We start from the raw sequence: 27852 nt of genomic DNA, 5'->3' as shown, positions 1-27852 counted from the left end.
CCAAGTGGGCACAGAGGAGTGTCCAGGAGCTGGGGGTCGGTGTGGACTAGGAGAGAATGGGCTTCAGATTCTAGCTCTGCTGCATGGCATCTGTCACGCCATGACCTGAGCCTCAGTTTCCTTTCCTGTGAAATGGGGATAGTTACAGTCCCTTCCACCGTGGTGGTGAGACTCCAGACAGATGACGTGAGCTGACTGCTCAGCTGGGGGCTGAGACAGAGAAGTCTGGGAGCCGGGAGCCATGGCCATCGTCTGAGCAGCCCAGTCTGGCCACTTGGGGTCGGGGTGACGGTCCCACAGGGTCAGGTTCAGTGGAGCAGGCTGTGTGATCCTCCGGGCACCTTTGTTCCTGCCTGATTCCACCTGTGTGACCCTGGGGGAGGGTGGGCGGGGCAGGCCCAGGACTGCTCTCAAAGGCACAGCCTCACCGGAGCCTTGAGATGAGTTGGGGGCTGTCCTATGTGTGGGGCAGTCTCCTTCCCATCCCTGTAGACGCAAAGGAGCGGGCATGGGGTGGCCTCCCTGGCTGCCCCCACCTCCACCCACTGCCCTGAGAGCTGGCCCACCCTCTCCCTACCCAGGAAACCGAGATGACTTCTTCCCCTGGGTATAGCACCCTGAATGTAGGGTCATAGTGGGCTTGTGAAGTCATGATGGGTTTATACATGTGCGGAGCTCAGAACAGCCTGCTGTGGTCGGCTCTGTTCCTGTTGCCCTGAGCCCAGAGTAGGTGTGGAAGAAAGCTCGAGTGGTAAAAAACCCACCTGCCAAGGAGACATAAGAGATGAGGATTTGATCCCTGGGTGGGGAAGATCCCCTGGAGGAGGGCATGGCAACCCACTCCAGTATTCTTGCCTGGAGAATCCCATGGACAGAGGAGCCTGGTGGGCTACAGTCCACGGGGTCGCAAAGAGTCGGACACGACTGAAGCGACTTGGCATGCAAAGCTTCACAGCTGAGCGGTAGAGTCAGGGGCTCCCCTGAAGGCCGGGGCTACCTGCTGATTAACCCTTCCTGTGCTGGCGCCTCCCCCAGTTGCAGACACCCTGCCCCCATGTTCTTTCCCCAGGTGCAAGTGCAACGGGCATGCCAGCGAGTGTGGCCCGGATGAGGAGGGCCGGCTGGCCTGCCGGTGCCAGCACAGCACCACAGGCACGGACTGCGAGCGCTGCCTGCCCTTCTTCCAGGACCGCCCATGGGCGCGGGGCACGGCCGAGGCCGCCAACGAGTGTCTACGTGAGTGTCCCAGGACTTTGGAGGCCAGAGGCGGGGAGGGGGGTTGCAGGCTTGGGAAACCAAGCCCCCAGCCCTGCTTCTGGGTGGGCTGGCAGTAGCTTGGGGCTGTCACCCCCACGTAGGGACCCGGAGGAGCTGAGGGAGAGCTGGACGGGGCGTTTGATCCTCAGCCCTTGCCCCCACACACAGAGCCCCAGACCCAGTCTCCCCAGTTGAGGCGTGCGTGGCGGGAGGGCTGGAAAGGACACCCAACTTGTTCCTTTGTTTTCACGGCTCCAACCGCAGCTGCTAATCAAAACCAGGCCACCCCGGGCCCTGGGACGGTGCTGACCTGCCCACCCATCCTCTCCCGCAGGCCCCCAGGCAGCCCTGGGATGCCCGGCCCGTGTGATGTGGCCAGGGCTGCCTAACCTCAGAGAGGCACACTGCAGAGGCTGGTGGCGCTTTACCTTCCCCCGCTGGGGGCTCTTCCCCGCGTGGCGTGCCCCTTTCAGCCTCGCTGTGTCCCCAAGCCCTGCCTGCCTCCCTTTCCCCCCGACAGTCATCAGACTTGCTAAGCCCTCGCAAGTGTAGCTGGCCATTGCTGGGCACCAGACCCCGCCTGGTTCCATGCTGGTGGGAGGCACGTCTTCCCACGCACGCGCTCCTGACGGCTCAGCCTCTGGACCCACTGTGCTCTTGGGCCTGGGCTGCTGACACAGAGACCCAGGGGGGAGGGAGGGGACAGTCTGTTCCACGGAACAGGATGCTGTCTGCAGGAGCCTCCCAGGGCCACTGTGGCCCTAATGAGTTCCTTCTGCCCTCACTGGCCTGCCTCCACCAGGAAGTCCTCCTGGAGCCAAGGAAGCTGGCTGGCTCACCATTCCCAGCCTGGGGCTGACTCCATGGTGGGGACACCAAAGGTTGTGTCTTCACCCCTGAGGTCACATCTCTGTCCTCCCAGCCTGAAAGCTGGGCTGTATACCTGACCCCTCTCACCCACCAAGTCCAGGCAGCCCTGAGCCCCGATTTTGATCACATTCATGCCCCTCCAACCCGGCTAACTGTGTCCTTCTGCACAGCCAACACATGGTCCAGCCAGTCACCCCTCCTCTGAGCGTCTAAGACCCCACCTCCCTGCCCTCTCTACCCCCTCACCCCATCCCCTGCCTGCACCACTTTCAAATGCAAATACAATTGCAGTCACCCACATTCTTGCTCCAAGGTGAAGTCCACTGACCCTGACTGCCCAGCCTCCCTTGATCAAGCCCTGGCTGACCTCCTGACCTCATAGCTGCCCCTGCACCCCTCTCCCTCCCGTCACACTGCACACCGCACCCTCCCATCGCATGACATGCCACCTCCCACCCCGACCCTGGGCGAAGCCTGCTCCTCTGGCTGTGTCACAAAGGGCCTCTTGCCTCCGCCTGGGACTTTCCTTCCCTTCCTCCTCCTTTGCCCTCCCACTTCCCTCCTGCTCACCCTTCAGTCCCTTTAGCTGTGACTTCCTCCAGGAAGGCTGGCGCCTCCCTGCTTCTCCCGTCACAGCCCCTCCCCTGCAGGATGTTCACCTGCTTGCTGCATCTGTCCTTCGTCAAACAGTGGGACCATGTGTGCAGGAACTGAGCTCCTACTGTTCACAGGTCCACCCCACGCTGGGCTCAATATGGGAGCCAAGACGGAGCTGATCCTTGATACATACTGCTTCTTGAAAAAATGTATTAATGAGTGAATGAAAGGTGACTTGTATTTTTCATGCCTCTGGGTGACCTCATGGTCACTGGGGATCAGATTCACACACCATCACGGCTTGGAGGGTCCACAGGGGGAGCCAGGCTGCTGCTTTGGAAGGTAACAAGTCTGTGACCCATGACCAGGTGACTGTAGGCCTGGCTTGCCTGGGAGGGTCCTGTGTTGGGTGTGTTTTATTAACAGTGCCTCTCTTCTTCTTGAGAGTGTCCTATTTTGGAAGATCAACCACCTGGTCTCCAGATTGTTGATCAAGCCGGGCCTGAACTCCATCCTTGGCCTTCCTCCTTCATCCTGGACCTTCCTCCAGCTGCCTGCTCACTCACCGAGGAGGCTGATCGGCACCTGCTCCCCTCCTACCACGTGCCTCAGCCTTACACTCACACCCTCCCCCTGCCTCCTGCCCACAGCTTGCAACTGCAGCGGCCACTCTGAGCAGTGCACCTTTGACCGGGAGCTCTTCCGCAGCTCAGGCCACGGTGGGCGCTGCCTGCGCTGCCGTGCCCACACAGCTGGGCCGCACTGCGAGCGCTGCCAGGAGAACTTCTATCGCTGGAACCCACGGATGCCCTGCCAGCCCTGCGACTGCCACCCAGCAGGTGAGTGAGCCGCCCCGCCCCGCCCCCACAACCTCACCACCGCCGCAGGCCCCTGCTGCCCTGCGCCCTTCCTCCCCAGGCTCCCTGCGCCTCCAGTGCGATGACTTGGGCACCTGCGTCTGCAAGCCCATGGTGACGGGCTGGAAGTGTGACCGCTGCCTGCCTGGGTTCCACTCGCTCAGCGAGGGCGGCTGCAGGTGAGGGTGGCAGGGGCGGTGGGTAGAGATGGTCCGCAAGGGCACGTGGCAGTGGACTTGGGCTGAGCGGCGGGAAGCAAGCGGGGAGCTCCTGAGCCCCTCAGAAGGCAGAGTCGGTGGGCATTTGGATAGATGGGTAGAAGGTGGTACCAGGGAGCAGAAGAGGAAGCAGAGTTGAAGGCTGACCCCTGAGGTTCTGCTTTGGGCATCTTGGCAAAGGGAAGCCATTCTTAGCAAGGGGGACACAACTCAGGAAGACACTGAGTCTGCAGTGCTCGGGATGGGGAGAGGCACCAACGGGGAGAGAGACAGGCCGGGGCTGCTGGGGTCTGGACCGCAGAAGGGGGATCTACATATCTGCTCTCACCTGGTTGAGAAAATACACAGCGACCAAGAAAATGAAGCCGTTATAAATCAGAAGCACTTTTAAATGAATTTGGCTTTGGTTAATTTCAGCAGTCTTCTTGGATATTTGAAAGGCAGTGGAAATGGCATGGGGAAGGTAAGGGAGGCTCTCGCTCACAGAATACCCAGTGGTTCCAGCATCACACTTGCCATTGGGTGGGGACCGGGATGCTTCTCCAGTGTCTCTCCGGCCTCTGGACTTTTGCACATGCCACTTCTCTGACCCCGGAGCACTCTCCCTCACTCAACACCCACTGCCACCTCCCCCTGGCCTGTGTCTGAACAAAGTCCTACTCGTCCTTTAGTTGTCAACCAAGGTACAATCCCCCCACTTCATCCCCACCCCAGGCATCTCGTTGGTGCTGCCATGGACTCGGGTATGTTCTCTCTCCTGTAGCTTGTATCAAAGTCCAGCACCCACCTGTTTGCCTGTCCATCCTCACTGGACTCTAGGCTCTGTGAGGACAGGAACCATGTCTTGTCAGATGGATGGGCAGACAGATGGGTGGATGAGAGAACAGGTGCGTGGGTGGGTGATGGATAGAAGGGTGAATACGTGGATCAGTGGATGGAAGGATGCACAGATGGAGGAGTGAGTGGATGAATGGACAGGCGGATGGACAGGCGGGTGGGAGGGGGCAGATGGTTAGCTATTCAGGTGAGTGACTAGGTCACTTCCTTTGCTCAGCGGAAACCAGGGGGCAGGCTCTTGGGTCAGCCTGCCTCCTGTTCCTCTCGTGCATCAGGAAGGATAGAGAGAGTCCTTCCCATGAGGATGGGCTGTTCCCACTCTGGAGCTCTCTCGTTGGACAACCTCCTCTTGTCCTGTCTCTTTGGCAGACCCTGTACCTGCAATCCTGCGGGCAGCCTGGGCACCTGTGATCCCCGCAGTGGGCGCTGCCCCTGCAAAGAGAACGTGGAAGGCAACCTGTGTGACAGGTGGGTGAACTGATCCAACAATGAGTCTGCTGGCAGAGACATTGGTGGTGGTGGGAGGAGCACATAGCATGTTCCTCCCAGACTTGGGCAACCCCACCACCTGGCTCTCTTCTTAGAGCACAGCGAATCTGATACCCAGGAAGTCATCCAAAGACTTTATGACACTGCTTGTACTGTGACACACCACCACTGATAGTTCATAAGCTGTGAAAATACATCTTCTTGAAAAGAAAGAGCTAGAAAGGATAGGCGAGATCATCTAATCCAGGGATAGCAACCACATCTTACTGGTACCACAATCCTCCCATCTCTGGCCCAGGGCAGACATCACTAATGGAACACTACCACCACCCTCCCATCTCCCACCCAGGGCAGACATCACTAATGGAGGGCCATCACAACCCTCCCATCCCACACCTAGGGCAGACATCACTAATGGAGCACTACCACAACCCTCCCATCTCCCACCCAGAGCAGACATCACTAATGGAGCACTACCACAATCCTCCCATCTCCAGCCCAGGGCAGACATCACTAATGGAGCACTACTACAACCCTCCCATCTCCCACCCAGCACAGACCTCACTAATGGAGCACTACCACAATCCTCCCATCTCCAGCCCAGGGCAGACATCACTAATGGAGCACTACCACAACCCTCCCATCTCCCACCCAGCACAGACATCACTAATGGAGCACTACTATAAGCCCCCCATCTCACACCCAGGGCAGACATCACTAATGGAGCACAGCAATCTTTACTGCGAGCTCTGCTGTTACCTTAGAATCCTTCTCCATGCCCTGCTCCAAGAAGCTCCAACCAACTGAGCTGAGACTCAAGCTTGTTTGCCATCTTTGCCATCCTGTCGTGGTACAAATGGAGGCCCTAAAGCTCAATGAGGCAGAAGGGCTTTTCCCTAAGCTTCCTGCTCAGGCGTTCCGGGGCCTCCTAGCCCCAGCAGTGGGCTGGCAGACAGATGTGGGTTTATGTTCTTGGGCATCTTCATCTCCTCTTCCTGGCTTCGTCTCTGACCTCTGAAGCCTTTACAGCCAGCGTGGGGCGTGCCAGGGCCTCTTTGATCCTCTGGCCACGGAGTATGTGGGGGGACCTGGCCCAGCAGTACATTGTGGACTCCACTATTGCCAGATCATGTTCCTCTACTGGGTCAGGAAGACGCCCAGCCTTGACTCTCATCTTGGGCAGCCCCAGGCCTCTTCCTCACCTTGTCTGTGTGTGGCTTGTGGGTCCTGGAGTGGGAGGTGGACACCCTCCTGGGTCTTCCTCCCACAAAACCTCTCAAGTTGAAGAGACAGAGTGAAGTTGGGGGGCTAGATCCCACTAACTCTATTCTGCTGCCTCTACCTTGAGGAGGTTCGCCTCTCAGCCTCTCTTTACCCATCTGTGAAGTGGGAGGACTGGGTGACAGGTTTGTTGGAGCAGCCCAGCATTGAGGTAACTGGCAGATTCTCAGGAATCAGATTCCTCCACCTGGGTTGGTCTGAATGGAGTTTCTGGGCAACCCCCCAACATCGTGCAAACCAGGAATCTGTATTTGTAAAAGGCATCTGCAGGGCTCATTGGGAAAATGGCTGATTCTGAGGCTGGGGTTGAGAAAATACAAGATGAGCCTGAAGCATTTTGTAGAAAGCAGAGAAGTGCTTAAAAACAGAACCAGACAGAGACAAACCCCCAAAGACCCAAACCAGGACGGGGGTCTGTGTCAAAAGGACATGAACACCAACCTGAAAGAGCTCCCAAAGCTGGAACAAAATAAATAATAACAATATTGGATTATAACCCAAGAATAAAATAAATATCCATAAGTCCACACTGACATAAACAGATGCCTGAGTAAATAAATACACGGGGACAAATCCTCCTTGCAGAAGAATTCCACAGAAGATTTAGAAATGGAGAAGGAATGAGGGGAATACAGAATCACAGTTAGAATATCAGAGTAACAGTCACTGTAGGCCGGAGCTGCTGATAAACGCTGAAATTCGTGGGCAGAACTTGAAGGAGAAACAGGATATTTGCATAGCCCTCAAACATCTCCCTCAAAAAATTTACCAATGACTGGGACTTCCCTGAAGATCCAGTGGTTAAGACTTCGAGTTTCCACAATACGGGGCATGGATTGGATCCCTAGTTGGAGAACTAAGATCCCTCGTACCCTGTGCCCCCCAACCAAAAATTTTACTACCTACTCCAGTGGTTTCACCATAGGTCCACAATTCTTTGATTATTTCCCCCTCCCATAGGTGGAGCTTAATTCCTTTCCTCTTTAGTCTGGGATGGATTTAGTGACTTGCTTTTGACAAGTAAAATATGGCAGTTTTGCAGTGGAGGAACCTGGTGGCCAACGCCTTAACAAAGTGGTGAAGGTTAACATCCCCAGTGATGTCATACATGACCAGGACATCACAGGGGTATCAGTTACCCCAGTAAGATGTGACAAGAAGGGCACTTTCTCCCCCGAAACCCTTGGTCCCAGTCTGATTATGAAAAACCTCAAATAAACCCAAACGGAGGGCATGCTACAAAGTACTTAACCAGTACTATCAAAAGTATCAAAGAAAGACCTACAAGCTATTACAGACAGAGATTAAAGATACAGTGAAATACAACACCATGCCCTGGATCAGATCCTGAAGCAGAAGACAGACATTTGTGGGGAAAGCGGGAGAAAGCCTAATAATGTGTAAGGTTCAGTAAATAACATTCAGTTCAGTTCAGTTCAGTCGCTCAGTCGTGTCCGACTCTTTGCGACCCCATGAATCACAGCATGCCAGGCCTCCCTGTCCATCACCATCTCCCGGAGTTCACTCAGACTCAAGTCCATCGAGTCAGTGATGCCATCTAACCATCTCATCCTCTGTCGTCCCCTTCTCCTCCTGCCCCCAATCCCTCCCAGCATCAGAGTCTTTTCCAATGAGTCAACTCTTCGCATGAGGTGGCCAAAGTACTGGAGCTTCAGCTTTAGCATCATTCCTTCCAAAGAAATCCCAGGGCTGATCTCCTTCAGAATGGACTGGTTGGATCTCCTTGCAGTCCAAGGGACTCTCAAGAGTCTTCTCCAACACCACAGTTCAAAAGCATCAATTCTTCGGCGCTCAGCCTTCTTCACAGTCCAACTCTCACATCCATACATGAACACTGGAAAAACCATAGCCTTGACTAGACAGACCTTAGTCGGCAAAGTAATATCTCTGCTTTTGAATAGGCTGTCTAGGTTGGTCACAACTTTTCTTCCAAGGAGTAAGCGTCTTTTAATTTCATGGCCGCGTGAATCAGTGTTAAATTCTTGGTTTTGATAGTGCACCCTGGTGAGATCAGATGTTACAATTAGGAAAAGCTGGGTAAAGATGCCATGGGAACTGTGTCTGTCATGTTTGCAACCCTTCTCTAAATCTGAAATTAAAGAAAACTCCCCAGTGACTGCGGGCTGCAGTTGGGCTAGCTGGGCTCCCTGAACACAGCCAGTTCACCGGCCCCCCGGGGGCGTGTCCCGCCTCCCTTGCCTCCCTTGCAGATGTCGTCCAGGCGCGTTTAACCTGCAGCCCCACAACCCCGCCGGCTGCAGCAGCTGCTTCTGCTACGGCCACTCCAAGGTGTGCGCGGCCGCTGCCGGTTTCCAGGAGCACCACATCCTCTCCGACTTCCGCCAGGGTAAGAAGTGATCCCCGCAGCCGCCTCCGAGGGCTCTGCTCCCAGCCCAGGTGGGATGGCAGGCCTGCTTTGAGGACATCCAGTGATGGAGGGCGGAAAGGAGGGGCAGCCTCAGGCCGCAGCCCCAGCGCCTCCCACAGGCCCACACAGTGGCCATGGTCCTCTGTGCCCTTCTGCACCCCCAGCACCTTCCTGCACCCCCAGCACCTTCCTGCGCCCTGGCTTCCTTCCAGTCCTTGCCTGCTCCCTCAGTCTCCAGTAGGAGCAGGGGAGGGGATGGGTATATGGCAGCCTCTGGAATCTCAGGGGGATTTTCATTTCCTCCTCGGACCCCTTGGCATATCCTAGTGCTGGGGATCCAGGCTTGGTCCCCTGGCCTCCATTTATTGAGCGCTTGCTGTATGCTTGACACCCTGCTGAGCTCATTATGTGCATAGAACCTGAGGGATTCCCTGGCAGGTAGATACTCTCATTCCCATTTTACAGATGGGGCAACCGAGACCCAGAAAAGGGAGGTAACATAGCTTAGCTGTTGGCACCCCAGGTTCATTGGCTCCTGAGTTTTGCTCTTCATGGCTGTGCACAGCCTTCTTTCTGAGTCCAGGGTCCAGGGTCCCCAATTCCAGGTGGCTCTTTAGAGCAGGAAAGCAGTGGAGCTCTGCACTCTGCCAAACATCATAGCCTGAGTGGGTCCCAGCCATGACCCACTGACCCTCCTTCCCCAACCCCACCTCCAGCATCTCCTCCTCAGGGCCGTTTCTGGGGCGCCCCAGATGCAGGGGGCAGTGCGCCCTCTGCTGGACTGAGAGGGGCTTGGAATGGGGACAGCCCTGTGGTCACCTGGCCCGGAGTCAAGCATGTCAGCATCAGACGGGACTCATTTTAGAAATCCTAGGAGAGCATCGCGATCTGCCCTCACTCGGCCCTGGGTTTGACGGTTCAGTCTCAGCATCCCATGTGATCCCACAAACACCCTCAGCCGGCGCTTCTCAAACTTCTGGGTCTCTGGATCCCTTTATGCTCCTGAAGATCAGAGACAATCTCAAAGTCCTTTTGTTTATGGGGATTGTGTTTTCTGGATTAGACATTAGAACAGTAATTTTTAAAAGTATCTGTGCATCAATTCATTTACAAATGACTATAGAAAACTTATAACAAAAAAAAAAAAAACTTCTGCCTGTGAAAAACAACTTTTTAAAACACAAAAAATTTGGGGACATCCCTGGTGGTCCAGGAGGTAGAACTCTGCACTTCCGGTGCAGAGGCTGAAGGTGCGATCCATGGTTGGGAAACTGAAACTCCATATGCCATCGTGGCATGGCCAAAATTAAAAAAAAAAAAAGACAAAAATCTTTGAGAAGAGTGGTACTCATGTTACATTTTTGCACCTCTCTTTAAGCTCTGGCTTAATAGAAGTTAGCTGATTCTTACCACGGCTTCTGCCGTTTAGTCTGTTGTGATATCACACATCTTGTAGCTCCTGGAAAGTTCTCAGCGTGCGAAACAGGATGAAAAATGCAAATGACATTTTAATGTTACTAAAAAGATCGTTTGACCTCATGATCTCCCCTGAAAGAGTCTTAGGGATCCCCCAGGGTGTTCAGACAAACTTTGAGAACTGCTGCTGGGGCCATAAGTACTTCATTGCCCTCCTTTTGCATATGAGAACCTAGCCTCAGAGAGGTTAAGAAACTTGCCCAGGGTCACACAGCCAGCAAGGGGGCAACCTAGCCTAGCACCGAGGAGCTCCAGACTTCCCCTTTCTGACCTCTTTCCCTTTCTTCTTCCCTCCCTCCTCACCCCTTGGGAGCCCCAGGTCTCCACCCTATTCTCCAGCTGTCTTCTGGAGAGTCTCTCCTGGAGGCCACTTGCTCTGTGCCTGACTGCTTGGTGAACTGCTGGGGTCGGGGGAGGGAAGTGGACCGAACTGGGACTGGGTTACCACCCCTGCCTGGTCACTTCCTAACCAGGGGGCCTCCTTGGGTGCAGTGAGGTTCAGGGCACGCACACTTGGAAGGACAGGGGTGGTGAGGTCACAGACGAGGGAATTCCCTGAAGACCAAAAAACCAGATCAAGCCCGGTCTCATGAGAGACGGCCCACCATGGGGTTCTGGGGCCATGTCCTCATGTGTGCTCAAAGTCCGTTGATGGGGCAGGGCGGCCTCAGAGGTCAGCGATGACCTTGCCCCAGCAGAGGCGACTTCCCGAAGCTTCTAGCTTCTCTCGGGGCCCCGTCCCATCCCACGATCCTGCCCTGATCTGGGCTGGGGCTCCAAGCTGCCTAGGTCTGGGCACAGAGCGAGGTCCTGGCTGGCTCCCCTCCCCACCTGACCTGTCTCTAGAACAGTCTCTCCCACTCTGGGTCCTGTTGTTTCAGGCAGCACTCATGCCTCTGGGGGTTGTCCTTGGGACCCAGGGAAGGGTGTGAAGTGGGAGGGGGCAGAGGTCACCCTCCAGGACCTCATGGGGGGCGTGTGTGTTTGCTGTCCAGGAGCCGAGGGCTGGCGGGCCAGAAGCATGGGGGACCCAGGACATCCTGCACGATGGAGCCCAGGGGGCCTCCTCCTGGACCCAGAGGACGAGGAGGCAGAATTCACAGCACCAGGTACCCGCCGGCACAGGCGGGGGGGGGGGGGGCTGCCTGTGTACCTGCCCTGTGACCGCTGTCACAAAGTGCCACCAACCCAGTGGCTAATGTGTTCCGTTAGTGTTCTGGAGGTCAGAAGCATGAAATGAACTTGCTGGGCCGAAATCAAAGTGTGGTCTAGCTGTGCCCCTCCTAGAGCTTCTGGAAGAGAGTCCCTTCCCTGGCCTTTTCCAGCTTCTCAAGGTGGCCCGCACCCCTCTGCTCATGGCCCCTTCCTTCCTGAGGGCAGAGGCCTGAAAGAACGATGAGGTGTCTGCTGGTCCCCTTTCCTTCTGAGCGGTGATTTTCCGCTTAAGTGAAAGTAAAAGTCGCTCAGTTGTGTCCGACTCTCTGTGATCCCATGGACTATATTTAAGCGCTTGACTAATACAGAGAAACGACAGTCAGAAGGCTAGGTGAGGGCCCCTTGGTCCTTGGTGTATCTGCCCTTTTTTGGCTAGAAGCAAGTTCTGATTCCCATGGAAAAGGTGGCCTGTGGGGCCATCAGCCCCCCCAGCTTAGTCACGCATGTAGCCCTCTTACCTGGGACTTGCTGGAGCCTCACTGAACTCCCACATATGCGGGTCCCTGAGGACTCTGAGCTCATGGGGCGTCTGGCATCGTGAGTGCTACGTGAACGGGCAGACTGGTGCCACCAGACATACGGTATCTCCACCACCAGGCATACTGAATCTCCTCTGCTCCCACTCGGACTCTCTTGTCCCATAGCACGTCACTTCCAAAAGCCAAGTTTCAAGACAAAAGTCTTAAGAATGTCAAGATAGGATAACCAACAAGGACCTACTGAACAGCCCACGGTGCTCTGCTCAGTGTTATGTGGCAGCCTGGATGGGAGGGGGGTTTGGGGGAGAATGGATTCATGTGTGTGTGTGGTTGCCCTTTGCTGTCCTTGCTGAAACTATCACAACATTGTTAATCAGCTATGCTCCAATATAAAATAAGTTTAACAAAAAAAATGAGTGTCAAGATAGTGACAGCAGAGCATTAAACTGGGTGTGGGACCCCCGGTGATTGGCAGGGTCTGGGTGTGGGACCCCCGGTGATTGGCAGGGTCGCATGCCCTTGAAGCCAGCTCTGGCTGTGGAGATGTGGGCAGGCCACCCTCAGGATCTTCTGTGCAGGGTCCCTTTGAGTTTGTAGTTTTATCTTTTGAGAGTTTAATTGCCAATAAAAATCAATATAGACATTAAAAATCCAGCTAATTAAGTGAGGACTATCAAAGCCTTCTTCTCTTGTCTTCAGAGAAGTTTCTGGGAGATCAGCGATTCAGCTACGGGCAGCCCCTCACACTGACCTTCCAGGTTCCCCCTGGGGGCTCCCCACTCTCCACGCAGCTGAGGCTGGAAGGGGCGGGCCTGGCCCTGACTCTGCGGCATTCCGACTCACCCCACACCCCGGACTCTGGGCAGGCTGGGGAGGTGCGGCTGAAGTTCCTGTAAGTGTCCTGCTGTGTCCTGAGTGATGGGGTCGGGTGGTTGGGGTGGGCCCTGAGATCCAGGCACATCCGTTCCCCTGCGGTCTGGGGGCTCCTGCCAGGGGGTTCTTGGCACCACTGGCCCCTCTCACGACCCCTGGCCTCAGGATCTGCTTTGACCCTCCCCCCGGCCAGGCTGCAGGAAACCTCCGAGGAAGTGGACCCTCCGCTGCCCCCCTTCCACTTCCGGCGGGTGCTCGCCAACCTGACTGCTCTGCGTATCTGGACCAGTGGCCACAGCACCAGCTCTTCCGGTCAGTAATGACCAGGACACTCCCCAGCCCCCGAACCAGCGAGGCCCCCGGGGGCTCTTTCATCATAGCCTTATGGAGTCTTCACAGCCGGCGGTTATCGGCCCCACTTTAGCACAAACGGGTCTGAGGCTCAGAGAGGTCGAGACACTTGCCCAAGGTCGTATAACCAGTAAGGGCAGCAGGAATGGATCCTGAGGACAGAGGCAGGGGCTGGACAGGTGAGGAGGCTGAAGATGAACAGCTCTAAGGGATGCAAAGAAACCAAGAACCTGACGTGGCCACACCAGGGTGGAATCCACCCCTGACAGGAGGCTGGACCCTGGGGGGCTCTTCGATGATGCTCGTTAGAGGTGTTGCACCTAGAAAAAGCCTCGTTTCCAAAACCTCTCAATCAGCCTGCTGAGTCATCACAGCCTCAAGCCTTCTTTCTCACCACCTCTCATCCTGGTCACTGAGTGATCGCCTTGGTGGTCCTCTCACTCTCCCTGGTTCCTCTCTCTTTCCTAGTGTGCTTTCTCTCCTCCTCCCCCGACCCCGTGCCTATATGTGCCTAGACCAGGCACCCTCCGTATCCATTTTTAGGACAGATCTGTGGCTCAAAGATAAGGGATCCACCTGCCGATGCAGGAGACGCAGGTTCAGTCCCTGCGTCAGGAAGATCCCCTGGAGGAGGAGATGACAGCCCACCTCAGTATTCTTGCCTGGAGAATCCCATGGACTGAGAAGCCTGGAGGGCTGCAGTCCACGGGGTCACAGAGTCAGACATGACTGACTAGCTGAGCACGCACACACGCACCCCTTTACTATCTGGAAATTCATGGATATTATAACCCGCTGCTGCCAAGTCGCGTCAGTTGTGTCCGACTCTGCAACCCCATAGACGGCAGCCCACCAGGCTCCCCCGTCCCTGGGATTCTCCAGGCAAGAACACTGGAGTGGGGTGCCATTGCCTTCTCCAGTGCATGAAAGTGAAAAGTAAAAGTGAAGTTGCTCAGTCGTGTCCGACTCTTAGCGACCCCATGGACTGCAGCCCACCAGGCTCCTCCATCCATGGGATTCTCCAGGCAAGAGTACTGGAGTGGGTCGCCAGTGCCTTCTCCGATATTATCACCTACCTAGACACAATTTTTAAAAACCAATATAATATGCTAACTGTAATACACAATAAATAAAAAGTGAATGATATTTAGAAATAACCATATGGGGACTTCCCTGGTGGTCCAGTGGCTAAGACTTCATGTTACCAACGCAGGGAACCCAGGTTCAATCCCTGGTCAGAAAACTAGATCCCAATCGCTGCGAATGAGAGTTCACGTGCCACAACTGAAAAGCCCACATACTGCAACCAAGAGCTGTGTGTGTGTCTGTGTGTGTGTCAGTCTCTGTGTGTGTGTGTGTCAGTCGCTGTGTGTGTATATGTCAGTCGCTGTGTGTGTGTGTGTGTTAGTCGCTCAGTCGTGTCCGACTCTTTGCAACCCTATGGACTGTAGCCCACCAGGCCCCTCTGTCCATAGGATTTCCTAGGCAAGAATACGGGAGTGGGTTGTCATTTTCTCCTCCGGGGGATCTTCCTGACCTGGGGATCGAGCCTGGGTCACCTGCATTGCAGGTGGCTTCTTTACCATCTGAGCCACCAGGGAAGCTTCAGATAAAGGTCTTTTATCCTCACGCAAGCATGTCTTCAGGTCAGATTCCTCAAAATGGAAATGTGAGGTCAAAGAGTGTATGTTTTCTGTTTTAACGCATGCTGCCAAAGTTTGCTTCAGCAAGGCTGTATCTCTCTATATTTTGATGCCGTGTCTACTCTCTTTGTCTATTTGCCTGCTCAATGTTGACAGATAGTTTTTCTATTTTGCCCCAAGTTTCTAGTAGTTTTCTGTGGGAGAGTTGGTCTGATAAGAGCTACTCCTGTGTTACTAGAGGCTCCCAATTCATCTTCATACATCCCCATGTGTGAGTTCCCCAAGCCCCCATCCTCCGCCATCACTACTCTGGAAAATGCTCACCAAGCTGAGGGTTGTGAGCAATATTAGTGTTTATATGTACATATTTATTTGTTTGGCTGTTTCTTTATTTATTTGGGTCTTAGTTGCAGCATATGGGACCTTTTTTCAGTTCTTGGCGTGCAAACTCTTAGTTGCAGCATGTGGGATCTAGTTCCCTGACTAGGGATCGAACTTAGGGCCCCTGTATTAGGAGCACAGAGTCTTAGCCACTGAACCACCAGGGAAGTCCCGTAAATATATGTATCTTTAATAACCAGTGAGAGTAAGGTTCTTGTAAAATTCCCAGCCATATAAATTTCTCCTTCTGAAAGTTACCAATTTTTCCTTTGCCCTTTGTCCTTTTTTAAAAATTGCAATTGACCCATGGACGGCCTTTGTGTATGTGGGCCAATACCCTGTTACACAGGTGAGTAGGAAGGTTCGGGGGAGAATCACGTGCATGGAGCCGTCTCCTTCTGTCTCTCTCTGAAGGTCCCGTGCTGCTGACTGAGGTCCAGCTCACATCTGCCCGGCAGGGGCTGTCCCCACCAGCCTCCTGGGTGGAGACTTGTTCGTGTCCCCAGGGCTACACCGGCCAGTTCTGTGAGTCCTGCGCTCCAGGATACAAGAGGGACACGCCCCTGGGGGGTCCCTATGCCGGCTGCGTTCCCTGCACCTGTAACCAGCATGGCACCTGTGACCCCAACACAGGTAGGTCTCCCTGCACCTCCGCCACCCCCAGGCCACCTGGGCTACACCCAGAGCAGCGAGAAGAGCACTGACCTGAACGGGGCCAGCTGCGTGCGTGCGAGTGATCAAGGATACTGATAGGATGGTGTCCTCAATTTCCTCCATGTGCTCAGTTCAGTTCAGTCCAGTCGCTCAGTCGTGTCCGACTTTTTGCGACCCCATGAATTGCAGCACGCCAGGCCTCCCTGTCCATCACCAACTCCCGGAGTTCACGCAGACTCACATCCATTGAGTCAGTGATGCCATCCAGCCATCTCATCCTCTGTCGTCCCCTTCTCCTCCTGCCCCCAATCCCTCCCAACATCAGAGTCTTTTCCCATGAGTCAACTCTTCGCATGAGGTGGCCAAAGTACTGAAGTTTCAGCTTTAGCATCATTCCTTCCAAAGAAATCCCAGGGCTGATCTCCTTCAGAATGGACTGGTTGGATCTCCTTGCAGTCCAAGGGACTCTCAAGAGTCTTCTCCAACACCACAGTTCAAAAGCATCAATTCTTCGGCGCTCAGCCTTCTTCACGGTCCAACTCTCACACCCATGTGCTAGGCACCGTTTTATAAGCTGTATCGTTGGATCCTGCAAAAAGCCCTGGAGGTGCCGGGATCCTTCCGGTCCCATGTTACAGGTGTGGGACCAAAAGTGCAGGGAGGCAGCTTGGCCAGTAGGTGGCAGAGCTGCTCCTCTCTCAGGTCACTGCCAGAGACGGTCACCCCCACTTGCAGCAGAGGAAAGCCCAGCAGGGAGACCACGGGCCCTGGGCCGGAGCTGCCAGACTGGGCCTGGACACTAGCCTCTCACACGGGAGGTGGGAGGGCCGGTGCCCTGCTGCTCTTCTGCAGCTTCTAGGATCTCTGCAAAGGGAAATGCCTTTTCCCCGCTGTCAAAGGACAGTAGACTGGGAATCAGCAGGCCGGCCGGGGTCGGGGGCACCCACAGCACGAGGGGCTCCTTCCTTCTGGTGCCCAGGCAGGCATCATTAATCGAGCCAGATGGAGCCTCGTGATCCTTCCATGCCGGACTCTGGGAGGGTCATCTCATGAGATGGGACTGGTTTGTTGTCCCTCAGAGCCCCTTGCCTTGGAACAACTTCCAGCTCCGTTTGGGCAGGTCTTCATCTGTAAGGGTGGTGGGGGCACAGCGGTCACTGCTGCCCTTCCTGGGAAGATGGAGGAGTAGTGAGTGGGTGGGTGCTGGGCAGAGACAGAGGCCATGGAAAGCACCCCCTGGGTGCCTCCCCGTGCTCTGCTTGTCCACCCCGGGTCCTCTCTCTTTCCTCCTGTTCACCCCAGTCCTTGATGAGTGCTGCTGGGGGGGTGCCTCTGGGAAGGGGTGCTCTTGCTTAACCCCTTCTTAGCCAGGCTCCTCCCTTAGTCCCTGGTAGTGGCTCTGAGCAGGCTCTGGACGCCATGGGGCTAGAGAAGGGGGGTTGCAGTGTCCCCTTCATTAGAATCAGTGGGCAGAAATTCCCTGGTGGTCCGGTGGTTAAGACTCCACGCCTCCACTGCAGGGAGCATGGGTTTCATCCCTGGTCGGGGAACTGAAGATCCGTCGTAAATAAATAAATAGAAGCCAGTGGGCAAGGAGGGGAGTTCCATTCTATGAGGCCAAGAAAGCCTCTGGAAACCCACAGACCCCCTAAATGGGTTTCCTCACATTAAGGCCAGAATCCTGGGTCTGTGTCACTGTCCCTGAGCTTAAGAGGGCTTGGAGGCTTTAATTTACAGAATAAAACACAGAAACCACTGAGGAAGGGGAAAAGGAATACTAGAAGCAAATGCTAGCAGTATCGTCAGCCGGTTCAGGTATAGGTTTCAGGTTATCAAATAATAGTGATGACAAGTAATAATTGTGTGTCAGAGGCTGTGCATGGCTGCACTGAATCGTGATGAAAACCTGTTGCGATCAGAGTCATGTGTGCCCATTTTGCAGGTGAGGAGGTTGAGGCCCAGGGGTGCCCAGCTTCTCATCATCAGTAAGTGGTGGACGTGAACCCAGGTGGATGCTTCATCCCCGGGCCATGCTGTCTGCACCGTGGAAGAGGCCCCACCCCAGTTCCCACCCCAGGACATGCTCGGTGGCCCCCGTGTAGCAGCCTGCCCCCTGTCTTGAGCAGGGTCTGGGTTCAGGTGGCGGTGACCAGGTGCTTGTCTCGCCCCTCAGGGATCTGCCTGTGCGGCCACCACACCGAGGGCCCGTCATGTGAGCGCTGCTTGCCAGGTTTCTACGGCAACCCCTTCACAGGCCAGGCCGACGACTGCCAGCCCTGCCCCTGCCCTGGACAATCGGCCTGCACGACCATCCCAGACAGCGGAGAAGTGGTGTGTACCCACTGCCCGCCGAGCCAGAGAGGTGAGTGCCTGGGGACCCTGCCTCTGCCAAAGCTCCAGGAGTGAGTCCTGGGTCCACAGATGAGGGAGGGCCTCGCTGAGGGGTGTCAGGCCTGACCTTTGGGAATCCTGAGTCTCATAGTCTGATAGCCAGGGCCGTGGGCTGCTGTGGGTTCACTGAGCATATCCAGGTGGGAGTTTGGAAATTGTCGTGTCCAGTCCTGCCCCAACCCACAGAGCCTGGGTTAGTAGTTTAAGACGGAGCTCTAGAATCTGTATTCCTGTCATGTTCCTGGGTTATTCTTTTACATAGTTTGGGTGGAAAACCTCTGATTGAACTTTCAGCTTTTAAAAAATGTCGCCATGGGAATTCCCTGGTGGTCCGTGGTTAGGACTCGGAGCTCTCAGTGCTGTGGGCCTGGGATCAATCCCTGGTCGGGGAACTAAGATCCCACAAGCCATGCGGCGTGGCCAGAAAAGCAAACTCAGAAACAAATAAATAATTTAAAAATGTCGCCAGGTAATGTGTGATGCAAAACTCTCCCAGTCCCCAGTCGTCTCCCTGTTCCTCATTCCTGCTCCAGGAAGCAGAGTCATCCTAGACAGCTGATCGTTTTTAAAAAAAGAAAAGCACACAACAGCTTTATTGAGATAGTATTCATATACCCCCTGACTCACCCATTTAAAGTGTGCAATTCAATGGTTTTTTTTTCATATTTGCAATTACTGATTTTTTTTTTTTTAGCAAAATACACATAACTTGCCGTTTTGACCATTGTTAGGTGTAAAATTCAGGGGCCTTAAGTACATTCCCGGTGTTATGTAACCATCACCGCTATCCACCCACAGAATTTTTTATCATCCTAAATAGAAACTCCCAACCCATTAAATGATTATCTCGTAGCTCCCCCCGCCCCATCCTCTGGCACCCACCATCCTAGTTTCTGTCTCTCTGAATGTGAATGTCCCGGGTGCCTCAGGTAGGTGGCCTCTGACAATATTTGTCCTCTTGTGACTGGTTTGTTTCACTTGGTGTAACGTGCCCATGGTCTCAGGTACCTGGCTCTGCATCTGGGACCACTCTGAAAGCAGCTCCCTTGGGACTCCCCGGGCGGCCGGTGGTTAGTGCTGCGTTTCCAATGCAGGGGTTGCAGGCTCGATCCCTGGTCGAGGAGGTTCTGCACGCCATGTAGTGTGGCCCCCCAAAAAACTGAAAGCAGCTTCCTGACCACTAGCAGGTTGGGGAGGTGCTCCAGAGCGGGGGTCCCCAGGAACTGCGGGAGTGAGGTCCCACCTCAGGACCCTGCCCCCCACCATCACGCTGCCCATGTTTCCACAACCTTCCCCACATTCCCTGGCTCCCCACCTGTGGCTGCCCCCAGTCTACAACTCAAGGGGACTCCAGTCAGTGAGAGAGGGCGGACAGAGGAATTACCCAAGAGAGGACTTCAGGGGAGGAGAGCACTGCTGTGCGAAGGAGGAGCCCTGGGAAGGATGCGAGGGTGGACATCAGGGCTTTGTGCCAGCTCATGTCTTTATCACGCCAGCATCCTTCAGGTCCTGCCAGAGCTCAGCACACAGGGGACTCAGCCACGCAGTCTGATCCGGGACTGACCGCAGTCAAGTCCTGATCCTTGTCTGCCTCGCTTGCCTACCACCCTGACCCCTCGCAGCTGCCTCCTGCCGGGGAACTGTCCTCACCCAGTCCCAGGTGGACGGCAAGTTAATTGCAGGGACCACATTCTTCATCACTGGCTTCAATCTCCCCCTTGGCCATCTCACTCCATCTCTGTTTCAAGGTCTCAAAGCCAGACCCTAGCCTCTACCTTCTGAACTCCATTCAGATTTTTCTTTTCCTTCCTTTTCTCTTTTGTCTTCTGCTCCTTAGTCATCGCCCTCTCCAGGTTCAAGGCTGCCTGCCTTTCATCGCATTAACTTGATTTCTACCTTAGTGATGAACTTTGAGGACGTCGGGAGCCCACAGCTCTTCGGGAGCCCACAGCTCTTTTTCACGACAGTAGCTACTTTTTAGATTATAAATTAAGTAATACTCATTGTAACCAATGAGTAAATTGTTGGGAAAAGTGTAAAGGAACGTGAGTGCCTACAGGCACGAAGATCATTTAAGATGCCCATCATCCCAGCACCCTCAGGTCCCCCCGTTGTCTGTTTCATGCAGATATGCACAGAAAGGTAGGCATGTTTACCGAGAACAGGCTGACACTGCATGAAGCCTGCGGAACAAGGATGGCCCTTGATCTGTGTTCAGAGTGGGCTTCCCAGGCCATGAGCCTCCAGAAGCCTCCTCACACACTGTCTTTTCTGAGACTCACAGTAACCCTATGGCTGGAAGATGAAGCCACAGCACCAGATCAAACTCAGGAGGCAGGGCAGGAGAAGGAAATAGACAGTCCAGAGGAAGGTCAGAAGCCATGAGAAGCAGAACAGGCAAAGGGGCCAGAAACCACAAGGAAGAAGCAGCCCCGGCTGAAGGAGAGAGACGGCGGAGGGGATGGTGACAAGGAGGGTGGCAGTGGTGTTGAAGGCGGAGACAAGGAAGATGACGACAGAGAGGGATGAGCGACATATGGATGAAGGTGATGAAGACCGTCAAGTGGATGCTAATGATGAAGGTGGAGATGGTGATAAAGGTGTCGATAACGAAGACGCTGAGTGATGATGGAGAGCAATGCTCAAGGTCATGAGGAAGATAAGGGTCAAGATAATGACTGTAGCGATGAGAATGATGGATGAAAATGATGGCAGAGGTGACGTCCACAGAGCTTCCTTGGCTCAATGGTAAAGAATTCACTTGCCAACACAGGAGACGCGAGTTCAAGAAGATCCTGTGTGGTGTGCAGCAGCTAAGCCTGGGTGCCCCGACTATTGAGCCCGTGCTCTAGAGCCCATGGGCCGCAACTACTGAAGCCCACGCACCTTAGAGCCCTGCTCTGCAGCCGGAGAAGCCCCAGCCGCGAGAAGCCCTTGCTCTGCAATAAGAGAGTAGGTCCCACTCTCCGCAACTAGAGAGAGCCCCGCGGGCAGCCGCGAGGACCCAGCACGACCATAAATGAATAATGCTAAATCAGCCGTGGGCGAGAGATCAACCGGACCCCACATCATCCGGCCGCCGCTCCCCTCTGCAGACAAGGGTTGTGACGATAATGATTATGTGAGGAAGAGGATGGTCAAGGCGCTGATGAAGAGAATGGTGAATGAGGGCCTGATGGCTAGGAGGGTGATGATGGTGAATGGATGATGCCAGCCACTGCTGCTGATCGTGAACCACGTGCCAGTATCTGGGCTTAGTGCTTTGCTCGCCTCAAGGGTCCTTTGAGGTCACTGCCTTTATTGTCCTTGCTCTGCAGACACGGAGTCCAAGTTCAGCAAGCCCCAGCGGCTCGCTTAAGACCACAGGGCCAACTGATAGCCCCCTGGCCCCAGGTCAGCCTGACCCCAGAGCCCGTGCTCCACTCCACCAGGAGCCTTGCAGGCGCTCTCTTGGGTTCCCACCCACCCTCACCCCTCATGGACCCAGCAGGCCAGGCCCCTCATTCCTGCTCCTCCACACAAGCCTTCTTCTTTCCCAGGGCGGCGCTGTGAGATCTGTGATGACGGCTTTTTCGGGGACCCACTGGGGCTCTCTGGGCGCCCCCAGCCCTGCCAGCCATGTCAGTGCAGTGGAAACGTGGACCCCAACGCTGTGGGCAACTGTGACCCCCTGTCTGGCCGCTGCCTGCGATGCCTGTACAACACGACCGGTGTCCACTGCGAGCACTGTCAGGAAGGCTTCTACAGGAACGCCCTGGCCCCTCGGCCTGCAGACAAATGCATGCGTGAGTACCAGCCTCCCAGGCCCACAGGGCGGGGCAGGGCAGGCTCCTTCAGCAGATCCAGCCGGCTGTTCTGCAAGGCTCCTGTGCAGCCTTAGGCAGGTTACTCACCTTCTCAGTTGCCCTGTCGAGAAAGTGTAAGGGTTTGTTTCTTCTCCAAGGTTCTTTCGGCTTCGGGATCTGATCAGCTCTGACCCTGTGATTTTCTTTGTTTGTGGTTTTCCTGCCCAGATGATGTAGCGCCGATCTCATGCTCTGCCATCGGCACCTGGGACTGTCCCAGACGGCCTGCGGCCCTCATCATTTTGTCCTGCCCTTGGGCTTCCAAGATGCTCAGCCCTTGGGCCTTCGAGGCGTGCACCAGCCTGTGGCAGGCTTCCAGGAGTGCCCCAGGGAGAAGCTCAGCATTTGCCCCCCTACTCCACGCGGCCCCTGTTGGCCTCTTATTCTTAGGGGGGCCCAGGAGAGCAGAGTCAAGTGACCCAAAACAGTAGGAGCCAGGTCGGCCCCTAACCCCCACAACCTAGTTTCTGGCCTTCTCTACAGCCTTGTAGGGGGCTCAGAAGGGCCACCTGTCACCACGGCCATCTGACCTGTCTCTCCAAGGACATAGAAAATGGGCTGAGACTAGCGCCCGGCCCTGGAGCCTTTCTTCAGAGACCACTCAGGAGTCTGAGCTGAATGGGAGTCATCTCCCTGGGCTCCCCACCTTCTCTGCCTCTCTGGGACCCCTCGAGGTGGGATAGGTGGTCTGCGGGGTGCCCTGACACCCTCTCCTTCCCCTATTCCCATCCCCCAGCCTGCAGCTGCAACCCGGAGGGCTCAGCCAGTGAGCAGAGACCCTGCGACCCAGCGACCGGCCAGTGCGCCTGCCTGCCCCACGTGACCGGACGGGACTGCGGCCACTGCAGCCCAGGCTTCCACGACCTCCAGCCCGGCAGGGGCTGCCGGCGGTGAGTGGGGCGCGGCTGGGGTGCCCTTCCCCTGGCGGTCCCCCCAGGACGGAAGAAGCCACCAGGGAGCCTCCAAGCCCACTGCCAGGTGCCCTGCACTGATGGGGGACAAGGGGAACGGTCCCTTGGGGTCAGATTCACCGCCCTGCCAACTCAGGACGCAGGCCAGGAGCAGCCCTGAGGGATGTCCAGGCAGGCAGGAGCTGGTTCGGTCTCTGCTTCCCTCCTCGGTAACTCGGTCACTCTGTGACCTTTGCGGCCACAGCAGCAGCTTAGATGGCGTCTTTAGAGAGCAGCGGAGGACTCCAGGGACATGCCCCGTGAAATAAATCGGTTTCTTTCTGAGCAGACTGTCTCTCTCATGCTTTCAATACGCCAGTTGCCTTGTGATTTCCAACTGACAGGTATAGGCCCAGATGTATACATGAATATGTCCCCATACCCTCTTCCGGGGGGTGGAGGGGAGGATTTTGTGAGACTGTGCCTCCTTGGCTACAGCTTGGAGGAGGCTGTCGGACACGTTCCCGCACAGAGATAGGCCCTCGTCCGCAGAAGGCAAGGTCCCGAGGCCCCGCGCCAGCCTGAGATGACAGAGGCAGGGCTGGGAACGGCCCAGAGCTCGTCCAAGACCTGGGTTCCTTCCCTTCCCTTATTGTAGCTGCAAGTGCCACCCGTGGGGCTCCCTGGAGGACCAGTGCCACCCCAAGACTGGGCAATGCCCCTGCCGTCCAGGCGTCGAGGGCCAGACCTGTGACCGATGCCAGCTGGGTTTCTTCGGCTTTTCCGTCAAGGGCTGCCGCGGTAAGGAAGCCGGGTCCTTCCCGGGCTGCCCGGAGACGGAGGCTTCTAGGAAAGAGGGTCAGCGGGGGATGGCCGAGCAGCAGGAGGGAGACAGATCGGATAAGGGGCAGGTCTTCTTGGAGTAACTGTGGGAATGTGGAGTGGATGAACAGAGCAGAGGAGGGGCACGGGATCGAATCCTAGATGCTACTACTGACCTCCTGAGTGCCTGGGGCCATCAGATCACCTCTCTGGGCCTCACTTATACGTGGACTGCATGGCTATCCTAAACCTGCCTGGTCCTCAGATCCTGGGAACACTGAAATATCTCAGGTTCTTGGTCATCGCCTCCAACCGTCTGAATCAGTCCCCTGGGAATGACCCAGGAAGGTACTTGAGCTGCCCACGGGGATCGGGAGCATCTGGGTGGCCAGAGTTGCAGGGCATCTGGGGGTTCTGGTGTGGGGTGGCCATCAGGGTGCCCAGTGCCATCTGCACACCCCCCCCAGACTGCAGGTGCTCCCCGCTGGGTGCCACCTCGCCCCAGTGCCACGAGAACAGCACGTGTGTGTGCAAGCCTGGCTTCGTGGGCTACAAGTGTGACCGCTGCCAGAACAACTTCTTCCTCACGGCCAGCGGCACGCAGTGCCAGGAGTGCCCGCCCTGCTACGCCCTGGTGAAGGAGGAGGTGAGCCCTCCCCGTCGAGGCCCTGCCCAGGCCGGCTGTTCATTTCATGCCCCCAGCGAGCGCCTGCTCTGTGCTGGGCACTGGGAAGTGCCCGCTTATCTTGAGCCCTTGGTCTTTCTGGGACCACCGGCCACCTTCTTCTTGTGCTCATCCAGCCATCTGGCTCAGCTCTCCCCTCTCCCCTTTCCCAGCTCCTGAGTGGACAAGAGAAAAATGGCCCCAGCCTTGTGTCCTTCCCCACTACCAGGCCGAGGTCTCACACTTACTCACATTCCCTGGGGATGAGGACACAGGTGGCCCTTAGTGGGGAGGGTCAGGGGGAGGGAGATGCTCATGCTGGAACACAAGTAGAACCTCAAGCAGGGAGATGACGTGGAGCAGGGGTCAGGAGCATGACCTCTGGACCCCAGGAGCGTGACCCCCCAGCCGTGTTTGTTAGTTGTCGTGTGTCCAGGCAGGTGACAGCCTTGGTAAGCTTCAGTGGGTCTCTCTCACTCCAAAATGGAGATGGTTCAGACCTGCGACCCCTTTCATGAAATCAGTGAGGCCAGCTTTTGGAATGATGGTTCTGTAGAAAGACAGGATGCTGTGTGATGGATATTGGGTACCACTCCCAGCAGCGCCTGGGCCAGCTGCCCTAGTCAAGCCCGTTGACACATCTACAGGAACTCAGGTGAATATTCGCACCAAGAGGGTAGATAAAGATCACAGGTAGCCTTGTTCAGAATATTCACACCAAGAAGGGAATAAAGAATTTAGCCTTGTTCTAAGTGAATTCAGGGATTTTTAAAAAAAAAAACCTGATTTTGCCATCCTATGCAGAATGGAAATCTTTGAGGATTTTCAGAGCATTTTGGACTTCAGAATCAAGGAGAGAGCTTGGGACCTGTATCCCCCACCCCTTAGGGTGGTTAAAAGGTGAATGTGAGCTGGCGCGTGGCTGGTGGTCACTCACACCTGGCTCCTAGTGAGGGCTCCATAAATGCATTTCTTGTTCATATGATTGAAAGAACGGGGCTAGGAGATGGAGCAGAGCGCTGTCACTCTATCTGCAAGGATCACGTGTCTGCTCCGTGCCAAGTCCTGGGAACATGGCAGGACAAATGGAAATCCTCCTGAGGCTTCCCTTCCCATCCCCCCTCAGCAGGACAGAGGTGTGATTGGCTGAAGGCCAGTAGGTACCATGGGTGTGAGAAGGGAAGGGTCAGCTCCAAGGATGGGGGGGGAGGTATACAGTAGGTTCCCAGAGGTCCAATGTATCCTTTGCTTTAAGGCCTAGATTAGGATTGGAGAAGGCAACACTTGTGGGGATGGCAGGCCAGGCAGAAACCAGCAGAGGTGTCCAAGCAGGACTTCAGGCCACCAGCCTCACACACCCTTCCCTCCCTGACCCTTCCAGGCTGCCAAGCTGAAGACCAGGCTGACCCTGATGGAGGGATGGCTGCAAGGGTCTGACTGCGGCAGGCCCTGGGGACCGCTGGACATTCTACAGGGAGAGGCCCCACGGGGGGATGTCTACCAGGGCCCCCACCTGCTGCAAGGTACAGTGGGAGAGCAAAGTGGGAGACTGGGAGGCCAGGGGATGGGGCTGGCTGGTCAGATGCCCACCATGGAGCCCCTCGGTCTGGCCTCAGGACGCTTCAAGGGCTCTGGGCTCACCCCTAGGAGAACTCGCTTGCTGGTAGAGCATGTCTGACTTCCCCGGCTGTGTGAGCCCCTCCTGCCCTGCAGTCCTGTCAGCCCACGGACCTCTCTTTCAGTATCCCTTGCCCTGTTGTACTTTGTAGCTTTGTTAAGATCAGTCTCTGACTACAGCCTCAGTCCCCATGTCCCCTGCACCACCTAGACTATACCGGTAAGCTCAGTGAGGGCAGGAGCTGGGTTCATTCACTGAGTCAGTCACTCACCGAATGAACATCGAGGCGCTGTCCCAGGTGCTGAACAGGTAAAGTTCCTGCTGTCTTAACTGTTGGCCATTTTGCTCACTGCTGTATCCCCAGCATAGAAAAGTGAAAGTGAAGTCGCTTAGTCATGTCCGACTCTTTGTGACCCCATGGACTGCAGCCTACCAGGCTCCTTGGTCCATGGGATTTTCCAGGCAAGAGTACTGGAGTGGGTTGCTATTTCCTGCTCCAGGGGATCTTCCCAACCCAGGGATTGAACCCGGGTCTCCCGCATTGTAGGCAGACCCTTTACCATCTGAGGCACCAGCACAGAAAGTGAATGGCAAATAGGAAACAAGACTGTCATTAAGTCGAGGTGTGGCTCTGGGACACTGATGGGGGCGTCAAAAGCCAGTTGGTTATTTTGTCAAGTTATATGTTCACAAGCGCCTGTACTCCTGCAGCAGCCCCAGGTGAGCTGAGCACCAGTTTGCAAGACGCACACAATAGGGAGCTGTCAGACGCTGTGCATTACATGTCCACTCTGAGCCACGCCCTGGATTACAGAGCTGGCTTGGGGAGGTTTCCTGGTCTCTCAGGTCCAGGAAGCACTCGCAGTGGTTCTAGACGGCCTGGCTTCCCTCCAGTCCTTTGTCTGTGGCTCACTTCCTGCGTGGGGGACCTTGGGTCATGATCTGCCATCTCTGGGCTTCAGCTTTTGCATCTGTAAAATGGGGGAGGCTCTTCCTTTACAGCCAGTGCTCAGGCCTGCTCGGGGAGTCAAGCTGTGCCCTGGAGTAGAGGCCACAGTTGGGGCACCTTGAGGCTGTGGGTTTTACTGTGAAATCTCGACTGCTCTGTGACCCCCTGGGCTGGGGGCTTTCTGCAGGGGCCCAGGAAGCCTTCTTGGAGCAGATGACAGGCCTCGAGGGTGCTGTGAAGGCTGCCCGGGAGCTGCTGCAGGCGCTGGGCAGGAGTGCCCGCTGTGCCCAGGCTGGAGCAGAGAAGACCTGTGTCCAGCTGGCGGACCTAGCGGCAGCACTGGAGTCCTCAGAAGAGGAGATTCTGCACGCAGCCACTATCCTCGCATCTCTGGTACCCTAGGGGACTCCCTCCCCGATCCCTCCCCCGACTGAGCCTGGGGCATGTCCCCGCTTTGGGAGGCTCAGTTTTCTCATCCGCAGAATAGCGGGTCACACAGTGGCTCCTCTGCCCATTCAGTGAGATGATGTTCACAAAGCATGAGGCATATTCCAAGTAGACAGTGAATGCCCAGCCAGTGGCAGGCGTCGTTACTGTTGTTTCCAAGCTCTAGGGCTCCACCCACTGGATGCTGACTTTGCAGCTGGCTCTGAGCATTTATACATTAAATATAAATTGGAGAAGGAAATGGCAACCCACTCCAGTATTCTTGCCTGGAGAATCCCATGGACGGAGGAGCTTGGTGGGCTACAGTCCACGGGTCACAAAGAATCGGTCACGATTGAGTGACTTCGCTTTCACTGAGC

The 27852-nt window shown here is 55.6% G+C and overlaps 1 protein-coding gene across 2 annotated transcripts in view; it reads left to right on the top strand.

Moving 5' to 3' along the window:
* LAMC3 (laminin subunit gamma 3) overlaps positions 1-27852 on the top strand; it is a 68063-nt gene that overhangs the window by 23002 nt on the left and 17209 nt on the right. For both annotated transcript variants that reach the window (XM_027966271.2, XM_042248055.2), the window contains exons 4-19: positions 1070-1236; positions 3375-3563; positions 3643-3760; positions 5006-5104; positions 8638-8774; positions 11267-11380; positions 12665-12857; positions 13032-13150; positions 15628-15846; positions 18041-18229; positions 21798-22043; positions 22840-22993; positions 23652-23794; positions 24283-24461; positions 25861-26002; positions 27234-27439. In XM_027966271.2, coding sequence (XP_027822072.2) covers positions 1070-1236; positions 3375-3563; positions 3643-3760; positions 5006-5104; positions 8638-8774; positions 11267-11380; positions 12665-12857; positions 13032-13150; positions 15628-15846; positions 18041-18229; positions 21798-22043; positions 22840-22993; positions 23652-23794; positions 24283-24461; positions 25861-26002; positions 27234-27439 — 2614 coding nt within the window. The remainder of the gene's footprint in view (positions 1-1069; positions 1237-3374; positions 3564-3642; positions 3761-5005; positions 5105-8637; positions 8775-11266; positions 11381-12664; positions 12858-13031; positions 13151-15627; positions 15847-18040; positions 18230-21797; positions 22044-22839; positions 22994-23651; positions 23795-24282; positions 24462-25860; positions 26003-27233; positions 27440-27852) is intronic.

The sequence above is a fragment of the Ovis aries genome, chromosome 3, assembly GCF_016772045.2.
Source record: "Ovis aries strain OAR_USU_Benz2616 breed Rambouillet chromosome 3, ARS-UI_Ramb_v3.0, whole genome shotgun sequence".
NCBI lineage: Eukaryota > Metazoa > Chordata > Mammalia > Artiodactyla > Bovidae > Ovis > Ovis aries.
This window is presented reverse-complemented; position numbering and strand designations above follow the sequence as displayed.